Source organism: Culex quinquefasciatus, chromosome 1 (assembly GCF_015732765.1).
Source record: "Culex quinquefasciatus strain JHB chromosome 1, VPISU_Cqui_1.0_pri_paternal, whole genome shotgun sequence".
NCBI lineage: Eukaryota > Metazoa > Arthropoda > Insecta > Diptera > Culicidae > Culex > Culex quinquefasciatus.
In genome coordinates this window covers 111,117,498-111,134,280 of record NC_051861.1, presented here as the reverse complement: position 1 = coordinate 111,134,280, position 16,783 = coordinate 111,117,498, and the positions used below count along the sequence as shown (strand labels likewise).

At 32.8% G+C, this 16,783-nt stretch overlaps 1 protein-coding gene across 1 annotated transcript; it reads left to right on the top strand.

The window, feature by feature from the left end:
• Positions 1 to 7,764: 7,764 nt before the first annotated feature.
• On the top strand, positions 7,765 to 16,655 carry LOC6052107 (activating signal cointegrator 1 complex subunit 2). The gene is made up of 5 exons (XM_001868396.2): positions 7,765 to 7,965; positions 8,028 to 8,105; positions 8,163 to 8,320; positions 8,375 to 9,627; positions 15,953 to 16,655. Exons 1-5 carry the CDS (start codon positions 7,945 to 7,947, stop codon positions 16,600 to 16,602), a joined length of 2,160 nt encoding a protein of 719 aa, XP_001868431.2. The 5' UTR covers positions 7,765 to 7,944; the 3' UTR covers positions 16,603 to 16,655.
• The last annotated feature ends 128 nt before the right edge of the window (positions 16,656 to 16,783 follow it).

Here is a 16,783-nt window from a genome sequence, read left to right as displayed (position 1 = left end):
CTTGTCAACTTTTTTATTTGCCTTAAAATAACAAAAAGTGATTGGAATAGTATTAACCGTGTTTTTAAATCGTTGTTCATAAACATTTACTTAGGGCTTTAGGACCCTATTTGTAAATTTTGTTAATCTTATCAATTTGTCAATTTTGCCAACTTTTAGAATTTTGTGAATTTTTAATATTTTGAGAATTTTGAGAATCTTGAAAATTTCGAGAAGTTTGAGAACTTGAAGAATTTTGAAAATTTGAAGTATTTTGAGAATTTTGAGATGTTTGAGAAGTTTGAAACTTTAAGTTTTAAACTTGAAAATTTTAAGAATTTTGAAAATTCTAAAGATTTGAAGATTTTTGAAAAGTTTGAGATTTTTTTGAAAAGTTTGAGAGTTTTGAGATGTTTGAGTATTATTTTTACTATAAATTATTTTTGTTGATTTTTTTTTGCTTTTTGTACTAATCTTGTTATGTTTTAAATTCTTTTTTATATTATTCAGATATTTAACATTTTCCCAATTTGTTTATTATTTTTTTAATTTTGGTAATATCTTTTAATTGTGTCAATTTTGGTCAATGCTGTCAGTTATGTAAATTTTGTCAGCGCTGTTTTTTTAACCTTTTTACCTTTTTTGTTTACAAATTAGTTTTATGCTATTATTTTAATTATTTTGATTCTTTCAAGTATATTTGTATTTTTTTATCTATTCATATTTTGTAATTTCATCTTTAATATTAAATTTTGACAATTTTCTAAACTATCACAATTTTCTTAATTTTGTCAATTTTTTCAGCGTTATCAATTTTGTCATGTTACAAATTAGTTTTATGCTATTATTTTAATTATTTTGATTCTTTCAAGTATATTAGTATTTTTTTATCTATTCATATTTTGTAATTTCATCTTTAATATTAAATTTTGACAATTTTCTAAACTATCACAATTTTCTTAATTTTGTCAATTTTTTCAGCGTTATCAATTTTGTCATGTTTGTAAATTTGACAATTTAAGTTAATTACATTTCTTATCAATTAAGATTTTTTATGTTGCCTTTTTTTATTTGTGTTTTTTTACTTGGGTATATCAATTTTGTAAATTCTGTTCTTATTTTTTTAGCATACCTTTGTTAAAAAAAATCGAATTTTATTTACTTTTTATTATAGATTAACAAATTATGTTAAAAGATAAAAAACCTTTTTTAATTAATTTTTATTAATTTTTTATAAAATTTATATTTTTTTTTAAATTTTAATTAAATTTTTATTCGATTTTTTTAATTTTTATTATTTTTTATTCAATTCTAATTAAATTTAAATTATTTTTTTTTTTCAATTTTGTTTCAATTTTGATCCAATTTTTATTACATTTCCATTCAACTTTAATTCAATATTTTTTTCAATTGTAATTAAATTTTTCATAAATTTTTAATCCTTTGTTTATTTTTACTTAATTTTTATTCAAATTTCATTAATTTTTTCCAATTTTAATTACATTTTATTAAATTTTTATTAAAGTATTGTTCAATTTTTATTATTTGTTTTATAAAATTTGATTGATTTTTTATTGAATTTTTATTCAATTTTTGTTCAATTCTTATTCATTTTTTATTTTAATTTTTATTGAATTTTAAATATAATTTTAATTTAATTTTTATTCAACTATTATTAAAGTTTAAATTAATTTTAATGAATTTTGTATTGAATTTTCATTCAATTTTATTCAATTTTATTCAATCATTATTCAATTTTGATTTAATTTTTATTCAATTTTTATGTATTTTTTATCCAAGTTTTATTAAAAAATTAAACAGTTTTTATGATTTTATTATTAAATTTTATTCAATTTAAAAAAAAAATTATTCAGTTTTAATTTAATATTAATTTATTATTTAATTTTGTCATTTTTGTCCATTTTGAAAATCAAGCATTTTTTTTTTAAATTGTGAAATTTGTAAATTTTGACAATTTTTTAAGTTTTGACAGTTTTGTCAATATTGTCATTTTTGTTAATTTTGTCAATTTTGACAATTTTGTCAATTTTGATTTTTTTTACAATTTTGTCAATTTTATTAATTTTGATCATTTTGACAATTTTGACAATTTTGACAATTTAGTAAATTTTGATAGTTTTTTTTTTATTTTACGTCATTTTGTAATATGGTAATATAGGAAATTCAAAATTTTAGTTTTTAATAGGCGGCCATCTTGCATTTTCCTCTCCCTTTCTGCAAGCTGTCAAACGAAACGCCACAGCAAAGTTTTACACGCACACTCAAAATCAATCATGTTTCGTCAAAATCATATCTATTCAGGATCGAGTTGAAAAGGTCAAAAGTAATCAGATTTAGGTATTTTTCCAATGAAAACCGGCTGAAATTCAGCCAAATCTGACATCTGCCAAACAAACTTAATCGTTGAGTAGGTTTGTTTCCAACGAAATCTGAGTAATTTTGCATGTGCGTGTACATTACCGACGGACAAAACTTACACGCTCATAGCAAACTGCGGGAAAAGTTGGCGTTAGAATGCTTCCCGCGGGCACACGAAACTCGAATTGCATTTAAAATCGTGTGAAATTAGCAGTGATCTCGAAAAAGTGTACCAAGTATTAAAAAGGCGGTGTTGTGTAAATAGTGTCGAAACATTGAAAAGTAACTCAAAGTAGTGACTCGTGTTAGTTATACGAAAAAAAGGATAAATAAATGAAAATAAACGTGCGACACTCTTAGAAAGTAAGCAAAACAAAGAGAGAGGCAAAATTTTACCTTCTACATACACATATATTTATACATTTACCCAGAAAAAAGAAGAGAAAATAAAGTTGAAAAAATGGCGATGCGAAGCATCGCATATTTAAGTGAAAATTATATATTAAGAAACGGAAGCAAAACAGATAAAATTAATTATAAATGGTGCCATTTCTCAATTCATCGCTCTATAGAATAGAATGAAGAAGGAGTCGTCGTTGACGTTAGGATAAAACAAGCTTAATGATCGGAGCAAACAAAACAACAAAAAGTAACAGCAAACCCAACAAAAACCAATGAATGAAACACATAGAATCAAATTCTGAACAACCCCGTAGAAATATTCGACGCTAAGCAAGACGGTTCATTGATTGGTACGAGAATAAGAGGAATTGTTGAATTATTTTAATTTCATTAACACTGCAAAACAAAACCGAGAAAATTAAATGTAAATGTAAATAGCGCGCGCGTCCCCAGCGAAATTCGATGAAGAAGTAAAACTACGATGTATTTAATCCTACCTACTGCAAACAAAAAGCATGAACCCTTAGAATTATACAAATAAAAACTCGCAAATTCGTCTTAAACAACTAAATTTGTGTTTGTATTACGGCATGTCACTTTAAAGGTAAAAGGCTCCACTAAACTCATTCAAGCCTCTTGAACGTGCAAATCCGTTAAACGTAACGCCTACTTGGATCTACTTTCGCTACCCAAACAGAGATGGCGCGCACGCCGGCGAAGTATACGAATCAACTGTGGCAATTGGCTGCCGAGGGGCAAGACACATCTATGGTACAAATTTTGTATGGTTTGACGTTTGCGGGGAGAGTCGAGCAAAGGAAACAAATCTTTGCGTACATGAACCAATATTGTTCATTATCGCTAATTTGACATTTAATTTCCCACCTCTCATCAAATGCTCTTGTTGCTGTGGCAGAAAGGCCATTTTTACAGCTGAAAATGTATTCAAAAAACTGTAAATTTTACCCATGAAATATTTAGAACATTTAATTTGCTGGTCATTGCAGAAAATTTGGAAGCTTCCGACGTTTTTTGGCTGGACGAGACCAATTTTTTTCTCGCGGCAGGCCAAATGTTCAATAATTCTAAAAACGCTAAAACTAAACCCTCTACTGCTCATTTTTTTAAATTTTATTTTTCCCGTTCTACGACAAACTTTACATCTCATGTTTTATTTTTAAGTATTTTAATTTCAATGCTTTTTAAAGATCAAAAGATGGTTATCAATGGATTTTGGGCGATTTTTTAGATCGAAGCCCGTCTTGAGGCGGGTTTGGTTGTAGAGGGTTAAACATGTAAAAATCGAAAATTTAAAGATCTGAAAATATTTTTTACGATAAGATACTAATAAGGCCGATGCAAATATTTTTCAAAGTTTGTATCCCTCGGCTCTGGTCAAAGTTGAGGAATGGGCAAATAAATTAAATAATTAAAATTATCTCCAATCTATATATATATATATATATAAAATTTCGACGATTTGTTCGAACGCGAATCAGTTCAATACGGAGCGTACGGAGCGTCGGATCGAGGTGCTCTTTGTTGCGTTGAGTTCGTAACCCAAGGAAGGTTCTTACGCCAAAAAGTTACAACTTTGGCCACTCTGGAACCGATTCCAGAAAATCTGCAGATTGTATGGGAAAAGCTGCGTGAAATTAAATTTTAATCACAGGAGGCTGAATTACCAAACAAGCAAGAAACGTCAGGAAACCAAAAAAAGGCAGGACGAAGTTTGCCGGGAAGAGCTTGTTTATTTATAAAACATGACTACAAAAGCTTAAACAATTTCATTGAAACTGTCTAAAACAACAAGAAAAAAAATTATACCGGGCAATGAAACACTTTGGATAAGTTTAGAATTTTATGTTTTATATATAAAACATTTTAAAAATATATATATTTAAATCACTACCACCAAGTGGGGATAATAGGGACTGCAGACTTAATAGTTACAGGAAATTTTAGAGAATTTGGAAATCGGTGTTCCTGTTGAAATCAATCAAAACAATCAGAACATTATCAAAAAAAATAGCTTAAACAACTGTCTTAATTAGTTTTTGTCCTGACTTGCTTCAGATGCCGGTTATTGATTTAAAGTTATTTTTTTATATAATATTTTTTTCATGTTTAAAGACATAAATATATGTGAATATAATACCACAGACTGAGTCTTTTTTCTAAATTAAATAGAAAATATTTAAGGCGCAAAGCATTAACATTTTTCCCTAACAAGCCAAATTAATGCTGATATATGTCAAATACAAATTTTAATGCTTTAAAATTCGTATCGATTACTAAGTATTCAACTGTTGATCTATTTCCACAACCAAATTTAAAAAATCCCGGGATTCGGGATTTCCCGGTTTTGGAAAAATCCCGGGAATTCTCGGGATGGACGCACTATGCATTTTACACTAGTTCAGTTGCTTTGCAATCATTAGCCTAAAAAAAATAGAACATACCAAAAATTTTGAGCATGAGCATGAGTATGAGCATGGTTGACTGCCAATGAGCTGCTACTCCGTTATTGACAGATCAGCTGAAGTTAAACAATGAATCAAAAATGATCAGTGGGAGCCAACCATCCGTTCACTGTTTAATCTCTGAAGATCCCTACTTCCGAGCCTTCCGAGCAACGGTGCTATGGGAAGGTCTTTCTGGTTAGCACACAAAATCACTCACACTCAGTTATTTTGCTCCACTATTAACTCGACGATCCAAATTGTCAGTGCGTCTTTCGATCATTATATAGAAATGGCTTTTTCACCGCAAATAAATAAAACATCGAAAAATTTAAACACAATTCACCCGACGCCGTGCCTTCCGATCAACGATGATATAGGAAGGGCTTTGAAAATCACAAAACAATAAATTAAGACACACACAATTCACGACCAAAGGCACACACAAAATACCACTTTTCGCTCCAAATATTGTTTACACCACCTTTACAAACTATGCACTCACCCCATACGAATAGCGACACAAAAGCACACACAAAAAATTAACCTGAATAATCACGACTCCCACTTCCAACGCACCAATCTAATTGAACATACCAAAAATTTTAGCGAAAAACAAAAAAAAACTATATTTGTACCCTCGTTTGTACCAGCCAATTCAAAATGTTATGAATAAAAAAAAAACTCAAAACTATTTTTCAAAAATTGCAAACTAGGAGAATTAGAAATATTTGTGAATTTAAAAATTTGGAAATTTAAAAATTCAACACTTCTGGAGTTATATTCTGGAGTCCAATAAACCAAATTTCCAGTTTTTTGCTTTTTGGGTATTTTTGGAACCGCCTTGAGTCAGGGGTATTAAAAAACACCCAAAAAGCAAAAATTGAAAATTTGGTTTATTGTACCTTTTCAAAAAAAACTGCAAACTTGTTAACAATATATTATTATTTAAGCTTAATTTTTTTGATTGCTAGAACTATGGTTTTGGAATTCTCCAATTTTAGATTTTCTGAACATTTTTTTTTTCATTTTAATAAATTTAAATATATTTAAATACATATATACTAGGGTGTTTCATCCAAAACCAAAAGTTCTCAGAATCAGGCAAACCGAGGTTCCCCTTGTAGAGGATACCCATAGGGACTCTCATGCCAAATATCAGCCCATTTGGTTGAGAATTGGCCTGTCCCCAGCGGTTCAAAGTTTACATGTAAATTACTATGGGATTTTTGTGCTTTTCGTTCAATCGTTCCTACAGGTCTTGGGACAACATGGATTCACTCGGAATAAAGACAGGTGTGTAGGGGATGGTCCAATGAACACATTCCAGAAGGAATTAGGCTTGTCCATTCTGTCCCCAAGGTGCGCATTGGATCGACGTCCGGTGTCTCCAGAATCATCGATTCACCCTTCAAATGTACGCATTGTCCTTAGTATGCTATGACGGCTAGGAAAAAATTACGACGCCCCATGTCAGACGGTGATCACGTGGAGAGGCATCGATTGCATTATTAACACAAAATCATCATTTTACTTTATTTAGAATAGTTGAAATTCTTCCAGGAACATCAAAAATTATAATTTTAGTACTTTAAAGAATGTTCCTGAGCCAAAACTCGAGTAGATGCTCAGCCACGTGTTCACCGTCTGACATGGGGCGTCGTAATTTTCTTGACGTATGGTTTGGAAAATTTCAAAATCTACGGTAAGTTGACGTTTCCATATCAAAGGTAAACAAACAACTGCATAGCAACGTATATCAGCCCAGCAAATTTTCTAAGTTGATTGTGGATGACGGCCGTAAGTTGTGTACATTTTCTAAGTTTTACTTTACTTAACTATTCTAAGCTAAGTGATTGTAGATAGGCCATTCCGTCATCTTGGATTTTGTCCGCTTTGACCCCTCCCATTTCCAGCAAAAGCCTAAAAATTAGTCTTTTTAACCTTTAAATAAGTCTTTTTAGGCCTAAAAATAAGTCTTAATCAAGTACCGCCATCTTGGATTATGTCCGCTCTGATCCCCTTGCATTCTCGAAAAAGACTAAAATTTAGGCTTTTTGACGATAACATAAAGCCTAAAATTTAGGCTTTTTCGTACTAAAACGAAACTAGTCTAAAGCCTAAAATTTAGGCTTTTTCGTACTAAAACGAAACTAGTCTTTTAAAGACTAACCCATCATTAGGCTTAAAAAGACGGTTAGGTTCGATAAAGCCTAATTTGAAGTCTTAAAAGACTAATGTCGGCTTTGCGTGCACATTCTCCGACTCAAATTTGCGAATGTAAACAAAAGAAATTGATCTCAAAATTGAGATGACATAAGTGAACTCCTTTTTGCGACATCGATCTCAAAAATTGCGATCGCCTGGTAAGCGTGCACGTGAATGCGACCACGTGGCGAAGGAGTTACAAAATCCTGTGCGCGGCGCGCGCTTCCAACCAAGCGTTACCAAAGAGTGTATCGTAACGCCCAAAAATCAACTGTGGCATTTTTTAGGCTCTTTGACGTTTCTCCCTTTTCTGCCGAATCAGCTGTTTCGCAATTTTCTGCTTGCGTGGTGGAAAACGTAAACAAAAGCGGTTTTGTCTGAAGTTTTGAGATTTTTTTTAGGTGAAAAGTGGCCGTAATTTTCATGAAAAGTCGGTGATTTTGGCTTCCGCGATTGCTTACGTTCCAATGAAGTGGTGTTAATTGAATTGAGCGAAAGTTTGCAGCATAAAATCATGGCTTTCACAGTGTTTAAGGTAATCTTATCCTTTGGAGGTCGTTTTCAATGCCGGGTTTGACTTATTTAACTTTTTTTTAGAATGAAAAGAAGCTTCCACTGAACGAGCTGACGCTGCAGCTGGAGGAGGGCGGTTCCAAGCGTAGTCTCCCGGCTTTGGTAAGATTTCTGAAATTCTTTTGTTTCAACAAAGTAATTAACTCTTTTTTTTCCCAGCACGAAAAGTGGTCCGAACCGCGGGTCTTCACCCGGTACGTGCCCTTCCCGTTCAAGGCGGGCGCGGTCGAGGAGGGGCCCGCCCTGGAGCAGTGGATCGCCGAAACCGGCTGGTTCATCAAGGACCTCCGGTGGCTGCTTGGGTTGGAGCACTTTCGGTGAGTATTTTGAAATTTGTTTGTGTCAGATTTAAGATTTTAAATTTTTTGTAGCTTCTGGTCCACGATGGTCCACAACCGGGGCGCCATCGAAACCGTCATCTCGTTCACCCAAACGGCCATCCCGTACTACCTGGCAGGGGTGGTCCGCGGAGCGGCCACCGTCTATCCGCTCTACTCGGAAGCGCACCGGCTTACCATCCAGGTCATCTGCCGGCTGGTCACCCAGAGAGAGTCCGACCAGTGCTGGCTCGCAAAAGAGTTCCTCGGGGATCTGCTGTACCGGCACTATCTGGTGTCGGTTCCGCTGCTGGTCGAGCTGCTTCCGGTTTACGGCTGCCCGGACAATAAACCGCTGCTCGCGCGCCTGCTCCAGACCGTGTTCAAGCTGCAGCCAAAGTACGTGCAGGATCTGAGCGTGGCGGTCAAGTTCCTGCAGGAGACCTTCAAAACCATCCAGCGCCAAATCGAGTCCGACCGGATCGAGGGCCAGGTCGCGAACGCGGCCACCCTCAACGACCTGGCCGTGTACACGCTGGACTGCTGCACGACCTTGGCCCTCCTCGTGGAACTCTACCCGGACTGTCGGCCAGTCTGCGCCGACCTCGGCCTCGAGCAGTCCATCAGCGGCTTCTACGACAACACGCTCGTCCTACTCTTCAAAAACGTCTTCACCATGGACAACGAGTCACCCTATCTGACCTACCTGAACGCGGCCCGCCGTGACCTCCTAGCTGCCTTCCGCGCCATCGTCCAGCTGCAGCTGGAAAAAGTCCGCGAAGGTGGTCCAAACTCGCTCAACCCAGCCGATAAATTCCTCTGCATCCTTACGGAATGTCTCTCGGAACCGATTTTCGTCCGCGACTACCAACGCCACTACCCACTCGACGAAGATCTGGACGAGCTGAAGCAAACCGTGTCCGGGTTGGACCACTTTAAGCTGGATTTCGTCGCGAGCGCTTACTGCGGCGGGGAGGAAAACGGCAAACTGACCATCGGGCACGCCAGCAGCGATAGTGACGCGGAGGAGGAGGACGTCGTCGTTCCGAAGGAACCTGCTGCGGCGCGAAGCGATGTGGAGTTGACCCCCGAGCAGAAGGTCGAGGCGGATGTGAGGAAGGTGTTGGACGTGTTGCCCCACCTCGGGGATGGGTACGTGAGGAAGATTCTGCTGCGATACGGGGACGATCCGGAGCAGGCGATTGCGGCGATTTTGGAGGGGAATCTGCCGCCGGATCTGGCGGAGGCCGACCCGGCCGAGCCGTACATTCCGCCGGACGTCAAGGATCGGTTCTTTGTGGAGACGGGTGAGTGGAAAATTGAATTTTTAAAATTTGGAAATTTGAAGATTCATGAAATTAAAAAAAAATACATACAGTTTAAGATTAAAATTTTCGAATTCTTAAAAAAAAAATGAACACTATTTTAAAATTAAAAAAACTGGATAAATTGTCAAAATTGATAAAATTAAAAAAATGGTAAAATTTTTCCAAATTGACAAAAACGATTAAATAAACAAATTTTCCATATTGACAAAATTGTCAAAACTACACAGTAAAAAATTGTGTAAATTTCGACGATGTATTTTTTGAAGGTACCTCTTTTATGATGTAATTTTACCTCAATGTAGACTGAAAAAGTGGATTACACCAGAAAAGTGGTAAAATTACACATATTCAGATGTAAAATTACACCTTTTTACTGACACTTAAGATCTACCCCTTCCCAGATGTAATATTACCATGATTTTTTTTACTGTGTACCATTCATGTCATAATTTCAACGATGATAAATTATCCAATTTGAAAATTTGTGAAATTTTTCAAAATTGTCAAAATTTTCAAAACATCCAAAAATGTAAAATTGAAAAAAATACGAAGATGTCAACCATGTCAAAATTTACAATATTAAAAAAGGTCGAAATTATCAAAACTGTTAAAATTTACATAATGGTCTAAATTGCCAAAATTTACAAAATTGTTAAAATTTAAAAAATAATTCCAGATTAAAAAAATGTCAACATTAACAGTTTTTGTTAAAATTCAAACTTATCATTCTATCTTTATACTGCACACCTGTCTCAAGATAGCACACAAACGACGATGTAAAATTGTCAATTTGTCACAACATATAAAAATTACAAAGTTGAAAAAAATAAAAGAAATTTGAACAAAATTCCAAAAAAAGAAATTAAAAAAAACAGTCCAGATTTTAAATGCTGTCAAAATTGACAAAACAAAACATAATTGTCTGAAAAAGTCAAAATTATCAAATTCAAAAGGGACAAAACTGACAAATTAAAAAAAAACATGTTGAAGTTTTCAAATTTAATTAAATTAACAAAATTATCATAACTGAAAAATATTATAACAAGATGACAAAATACCTACATCGATACAAAAAAATAGCAAGACTTTTAAAATTATCGAAAATTACCAAACTAAAAAAATACCAAATTCTCAACTTCTTTGTCATAATTGACAATATATAGAAAAAAAAAAAACTGTCAAAATTCCAAATGGTCAAAATTGTCAAAACATTCAAAATAATTATAATTGTCAAAATTGACAAAAAGTCAAAACTTTTTTTTCTAAATTGAGAAAGTTTACGAAATGGACAATATTACAAAAAAAAATAATTTACTAAATTGTGATATTGAAATTGGCAATATTGACATCATTTGCAAAACTCATAAAATTTTCAAGTTTACAAAATCGACAAAAATAGTAAAATTTACAAAATTTATTACATAGGTATAAAATGCCAAATTAATTAAAATTGACAAAACTGACAAATTTTTAAAAAAGGCAAAAAGTGCCAAATTTTTCCAAATTGACACCATTGTCAAAACTGAAAAATTATACAAAACCGACAATTTATTTATTTTAAATATAAAATTTCCATAATTATCAAATTTGACATAAACAAAATCAACAAAAAAAACTACATCTACATTTTCAAAATTGACAATAATGACAAAATAAAAAATTGCCAAAAGTAGCAAAACGGTTCAAAATTGTCAACATTGACAAAATGGTCGAAATTGACTGAATTACTAAACTAAATTACAAAACTAACCAAAAATAAATAAAATGTCAAAATTGTTCAAACTGTCAAAATTGATAAAATTTGCGAAATGGTCAAAACTGTAAAAAAATCCAGATTAACAAAAGGTTCTGAATGGACCTGGAATGGACTGAATTGCCAACAGAGTCAAAATTATCAAAATCAAAGTTGACAAAACTGACGAAATGATCAAAATTTTTAAATCTGAAATATAATACAGTACTTGTTCGGTACCTGGGCGTTGTTTAACTGGGCGCTCGATAACTGGGCATTAGCCCAGTTAAAAAGCAGACAAACGTCAAAAAACCAAAACAAACCGAAATGATCGAGGGGTTAATGGATGCTAAATTAAGTTCAATGAATAAACAAACTTTTTTTCAAAATTTCATTTAACTACCAGTCACAATAAAAGAAATATGAATAGCAAGCAAGGTTAATAAATTTGAGGAACCTTTATTTTTAAATTTCATCAGGAAAATATTTTGCATCGGTGGTCCCCTCGTAATTTTTTAGCCCAGCGAGCAGCATTCGGTGACTGGGCTGTACAAAAATAACCAAGATCATTAAAATTTAAAAAATAAGTAAAATTGACAAAACTTATTAAAATTTAAAAAGAAATGTCAAATTAATTTAAAAGAAGAAGTTGATAAATTTAACATTAGTTGACACAATTATCATAATTAAAATTGACAAAACTGACAGATTAAAAAAATACCAAAAGTGTCATAATTTTTCAAATTGACAACATTGTAAAAACTTAAAAATTATACAATTTTTTTTTAAATATAAAATTGCCATAGTTATCAAACTTGACAAATAGACAAAATAAACACAAAAAAGCACAATTGACACAATTGAAGAAAAAAAAACAAAAATTGTGAAAATTGTAAAGTTTTTCTCAATTCACAAAACTACCAAAAAAAAAAAGAAAACTAATAAAAAATAGAAAAAAATTCAAGATAGTCTACATTTTAAAAATTGACAATAATGACAAAAAAAAAACAAAATTGTCAAAAGTAGCAAAACGGTTAAAAAATGACAATATTGACAAAATGGTCAAATCTAGTCACTAAATTACTAAACTAAATGACAAAACTAACCAAAAATAAATTAAATATATATTTTTTTTCAAACTGTCAAAATTGATAAAATTAAGAGTATTATTTGAAAAGGCTTCAAAACAGAAGTTATAGAACCTTGAAAAAAATATAGAATTTTCTAAATTAAAAAAGTTGTCAAATTGACGAAAAAATAAAAATAGCAAAATTGTCAAACTTTACGGAAAAAATACAAATTGGGAAAAATGGAAGATCAAAAAACCATGCAAAGCTCTGCCATGGTTCAAATTGACGAAATTAACGCAAATGCCGAATTGAGCAAATTTACAAAAATGACGAAATTCTCAACGTTGTCAAAACTGTCAAATGAACAAAATGGCGAATTTAAAAAAATAAACTAAATTGATAAATTTGACGCAATTTTTAAATTGTCATGATTGAGCAAACTGTTAAAATTGACAAAAATATCAAAATAAAAAAAATACTAGAAAATGAAAAAACAATCACTCCGTCTTGGCAGACTAAATATTAAACGGGACTAAATCAACCAAATTTGAAAAAATTTGAACGAATTTCAAAATTGAAAAGAAAGGACAAATTTAAGAAATTAACAAAAACAATAAAACTAGAAAACATGTCAAAATTTCGAAAGTAGAAAAATTAAAACTAAAAAAAACATTCAAAATTGACTGAATCGCAGAACTGAAAAAATGTCAAAATTTACTAAAATTAAAAAAAATGTGATTGTCATGGCAATTTAGGATAATTATAAAAAATTCCAAATATCAGAAAAAGACAGAATCTACCAAACTGTAATAATTGTCAAAATTAAAAAACAATTGTTAATTTTCTAAATTTGCAAAATTGTCCAAATATCTACAAATAAAAAAATCTAAACTGTAAAAAATATCAAAAATGTCCAAATTTACAAAACCTATGGAAACAATATCAACAAATTTGACAAAAAAAATTAAAATTGATTGTACACTAAAACCCCCGATTACGCTTAGGCGTTACGCTTTTTGTTAGGTTGATTTCTCGAAAACAATGTAATGTTTCTACAATCTTTGAAATCAATTTGTAGATCTGCACAAGACGTATAAATTGCTTTAAAAAATAATGCAAAAATGTTCGTCGTTTCAGAGAAATCGACGAAATACAAAGCGTAACGCCTGAGCGTAATCGGGGGTTTTAGTGTATAGACAAATTTGATAAAATTCACGAAATTGATAAAACTGACAATATTGTCAAACTTTAAAAAATAATGCAAAAATGACAAAATTAACAGAATTTACCAAAAAAAATATACTTGATATTTACATAATTATCAACATTGACAAATTTACAAAATTTCGAAAATGATAAAAAATGACAAAATTTATAAAATTTTCCGAATTTACAAAATTGACAAAATTAGCAAAAAAATGTCATAGCATAGATTATAGACAAGTTGATCACATATTGACAAATTAGAAGATATACCAAAATCGTTTAAATTACCCGAATCGACAAAAATGAGAACATTGCCCAAATTGAAAACTATTACAAAATTTACAGAATAAAAAAAAATTCAAATTAATCAAATTTGACGAAATTGACAAAACTGACAAATTTATCAAATTACATGAAAAAAAAACAGTGCTGTCAATACTGTAAAATTTTACTAAATTGACATAACAGTTAAACCTCGCACAGTGCGCAGGCGTTACGCTTTGTATTTCGTCGATTTCTCAAGCATGGCATAATATTTTTGCATTCGTTTTGAAGCAATTTGTTCATCTTGTTCCAATATCCAATCAGCTTGAAAAAGATTGCAAAAATATTATGTCGTTTCAGAGTAATTGAAGAAATACAAAGCGTAGCGCCTGCGCACTATGCGAGGTTTAACTGTAAATTTAAAAAAATAGGTCTAGAAAATTTACAAAAATTGTCATTAATTCACAAAATCATCAAAATTCCCTAAATTGTCAACATTTTTAAATTTTACAGAATTGACAAAATTGTTAAAATTTGATAAAATTTGTTTGTTTGACATTGTTGGAATTTCTTACAATATTTTCAAAATAGAAAAATAAACTGGAATTTTTAAATCGGATTTTTTCAGGAAACAATGAGTAATGTTCATGGCATCATGGAAGTGTTAGTTCTAAAATTCATAAAGTTATTATAGAATCTGATCATGGAAAAAAATAATCACGGCTTCGTGAATATATTTTTAGCGAGCCCGTGAAAGCGATTCACGAAATCATGAACCTTGTCAAGAAATCATGAATGAAGTTGTTCACGAAACAAAATTCATAATGTTTTACCTTTATTTTTACTGCGTGGAATCGAGTCAGCTTACTAATAAAAATTGAAAAAAACTAACAAAACTGTAAACATAAAAATGACAAAAATGACAAAATTTATAAATTTTTCAGAATGAATCAATTAGAAAAAATCGAGACTTTAGATAATTTTGACAAAGTTCACGAAATTAATAAAGTTGATGAAAATGTCAATCAAATTCAAACTAATTAAAAAATATTTCAAAATCGTCAAAATTACCCGAATCGACACAATTAACAAAATTTAAAAAAAAATATAAACGAAGTTATCAAAATTCGTCTACATGAACTTAACTGACAAATTTATCAAATAATTAATCATCAATTGACAAAACTAACAAACTTGAAAAAAATTACAGTGATGTCAATATTGTAAAATTTTACTAAATTTACAAAACTGCCAAAATTTGAAAATTTATGTCTGGAAATTTTACAAAATTGACATAAATTCAATAAGGGACAAAACTTCCTAAATTGTCAACATTTTTAATATTAAAAAAAGATAAAATTGTCAAACTTAACAAAATTGTTAAAATTAAATTAAAAAAATTGGTTTCATGAACATTTTTTTTCCTCAAAAATTCATAAAGTTTGTAGACTCTTGAACAAATAAATCATGGCTCCATGAATATGTTTATGACGATCTCGTGAATGTGATTCATGAAATCATGAACATTGTTACGAAAATCATGAATCAAGTTCACGAAATAAAATTCATAATGTTGTGATTACCTTTATTTTTTCTGCGTGGAATCGAATCAGTTTACTGACTTGAGAAAGTTGATAACTCCACTTTAGGCCGGGAACACCTGGAACCTGTCAATCCGGAACATGGTCCATCAATGAAAAAAAATTCTAGAATTAGTGCGACATATCGAAAAATTCTACTGATTAGATTGTTGATTTCTAGTCCCTAAATTAGTATCCGACGTCATTTGGGCATTTTGGCCAGTTGGTCCGTTGGTTCCGGTCCGTTGAATCCGGAACATGGTCCATAGCTTGAAAAATGGTGCCAGATTTGATTCGACGTGTCAAAGTACACCTACTCGTGCCGGAAAGTTGATTACGACCCTTAAAATTTGTGTCCGAGGCCATTTGGCCACATTGGCCATTTAGAATCGGTGAACCCGGAACATGGTCCATAGTAAAACTTTTTTTTTCTCTCCTCCCGAAATTTCCAGGCATCGAACGGCTCAACATCTACGACGGCGACGAGCTGGACGTGCTGACGCGGGACACGGTCCGCGGCGTCATCAAGCGGGGCAAGGGAATGCCGGGGCAGCCGCGGAACATGCGCGAAATGCTGGACGACAAAAGCCACGTGCGCGAGATGAAGACGCGGACGCGCTACCAGGAGTATCAGATCGTGTGCGACGAGTACGACGATGAGTACGATGACAGCTTCGACGCGATGGCCGACTCGGAGTCCAAGAAGATCCGGCTGACGAAGGAGATGCGGAACGCGCTGGTGGACGAGGAGGAGGAGGATGAGGAAGGTGGGGGGGAGGAGGAGGGGGAGTTTCAGCCGAGCAAGAAGCCGCTTGATTTTTGCGAGAATCCGGAAGTGGTTAGGGCGCGGTATGAGGAGAGGCGGAGGAGCAAGCAGCAGGCTAGGGGGGGAGGAGGTGCGGGAGGGCCTTCCGGAAGTGGGGGTGGTGGAGGTCAGCAAGCTCCGGAGAGGGATGTGGTGGGGAAGGCCAAGGGACAGGGCCAGGATAAGGCCGTGTTGCAGAACCGGAAGCACAAGAATGAAAATAAGGCGGCCAAGGGAAATCACAACCGGAAGGCGGGGGCGACCTTCAAGCGGAACAAGGGGATGATTCCGTCGTAAGAGGAAAGTGCGAAAGTTTGCTTGTAATAAATACGTATTGATGTCAAATTGAATATCTGTGTTTTTATTTGGCGTGACGTTGGGCAACTAGGGGTTTGAAAACTTCAGTCAGGTCCGTTTGAAGCTTTGGAATTATCCGAAATGACAAGCAAGACTTAGCTAATTATTTTTGAATAAATAT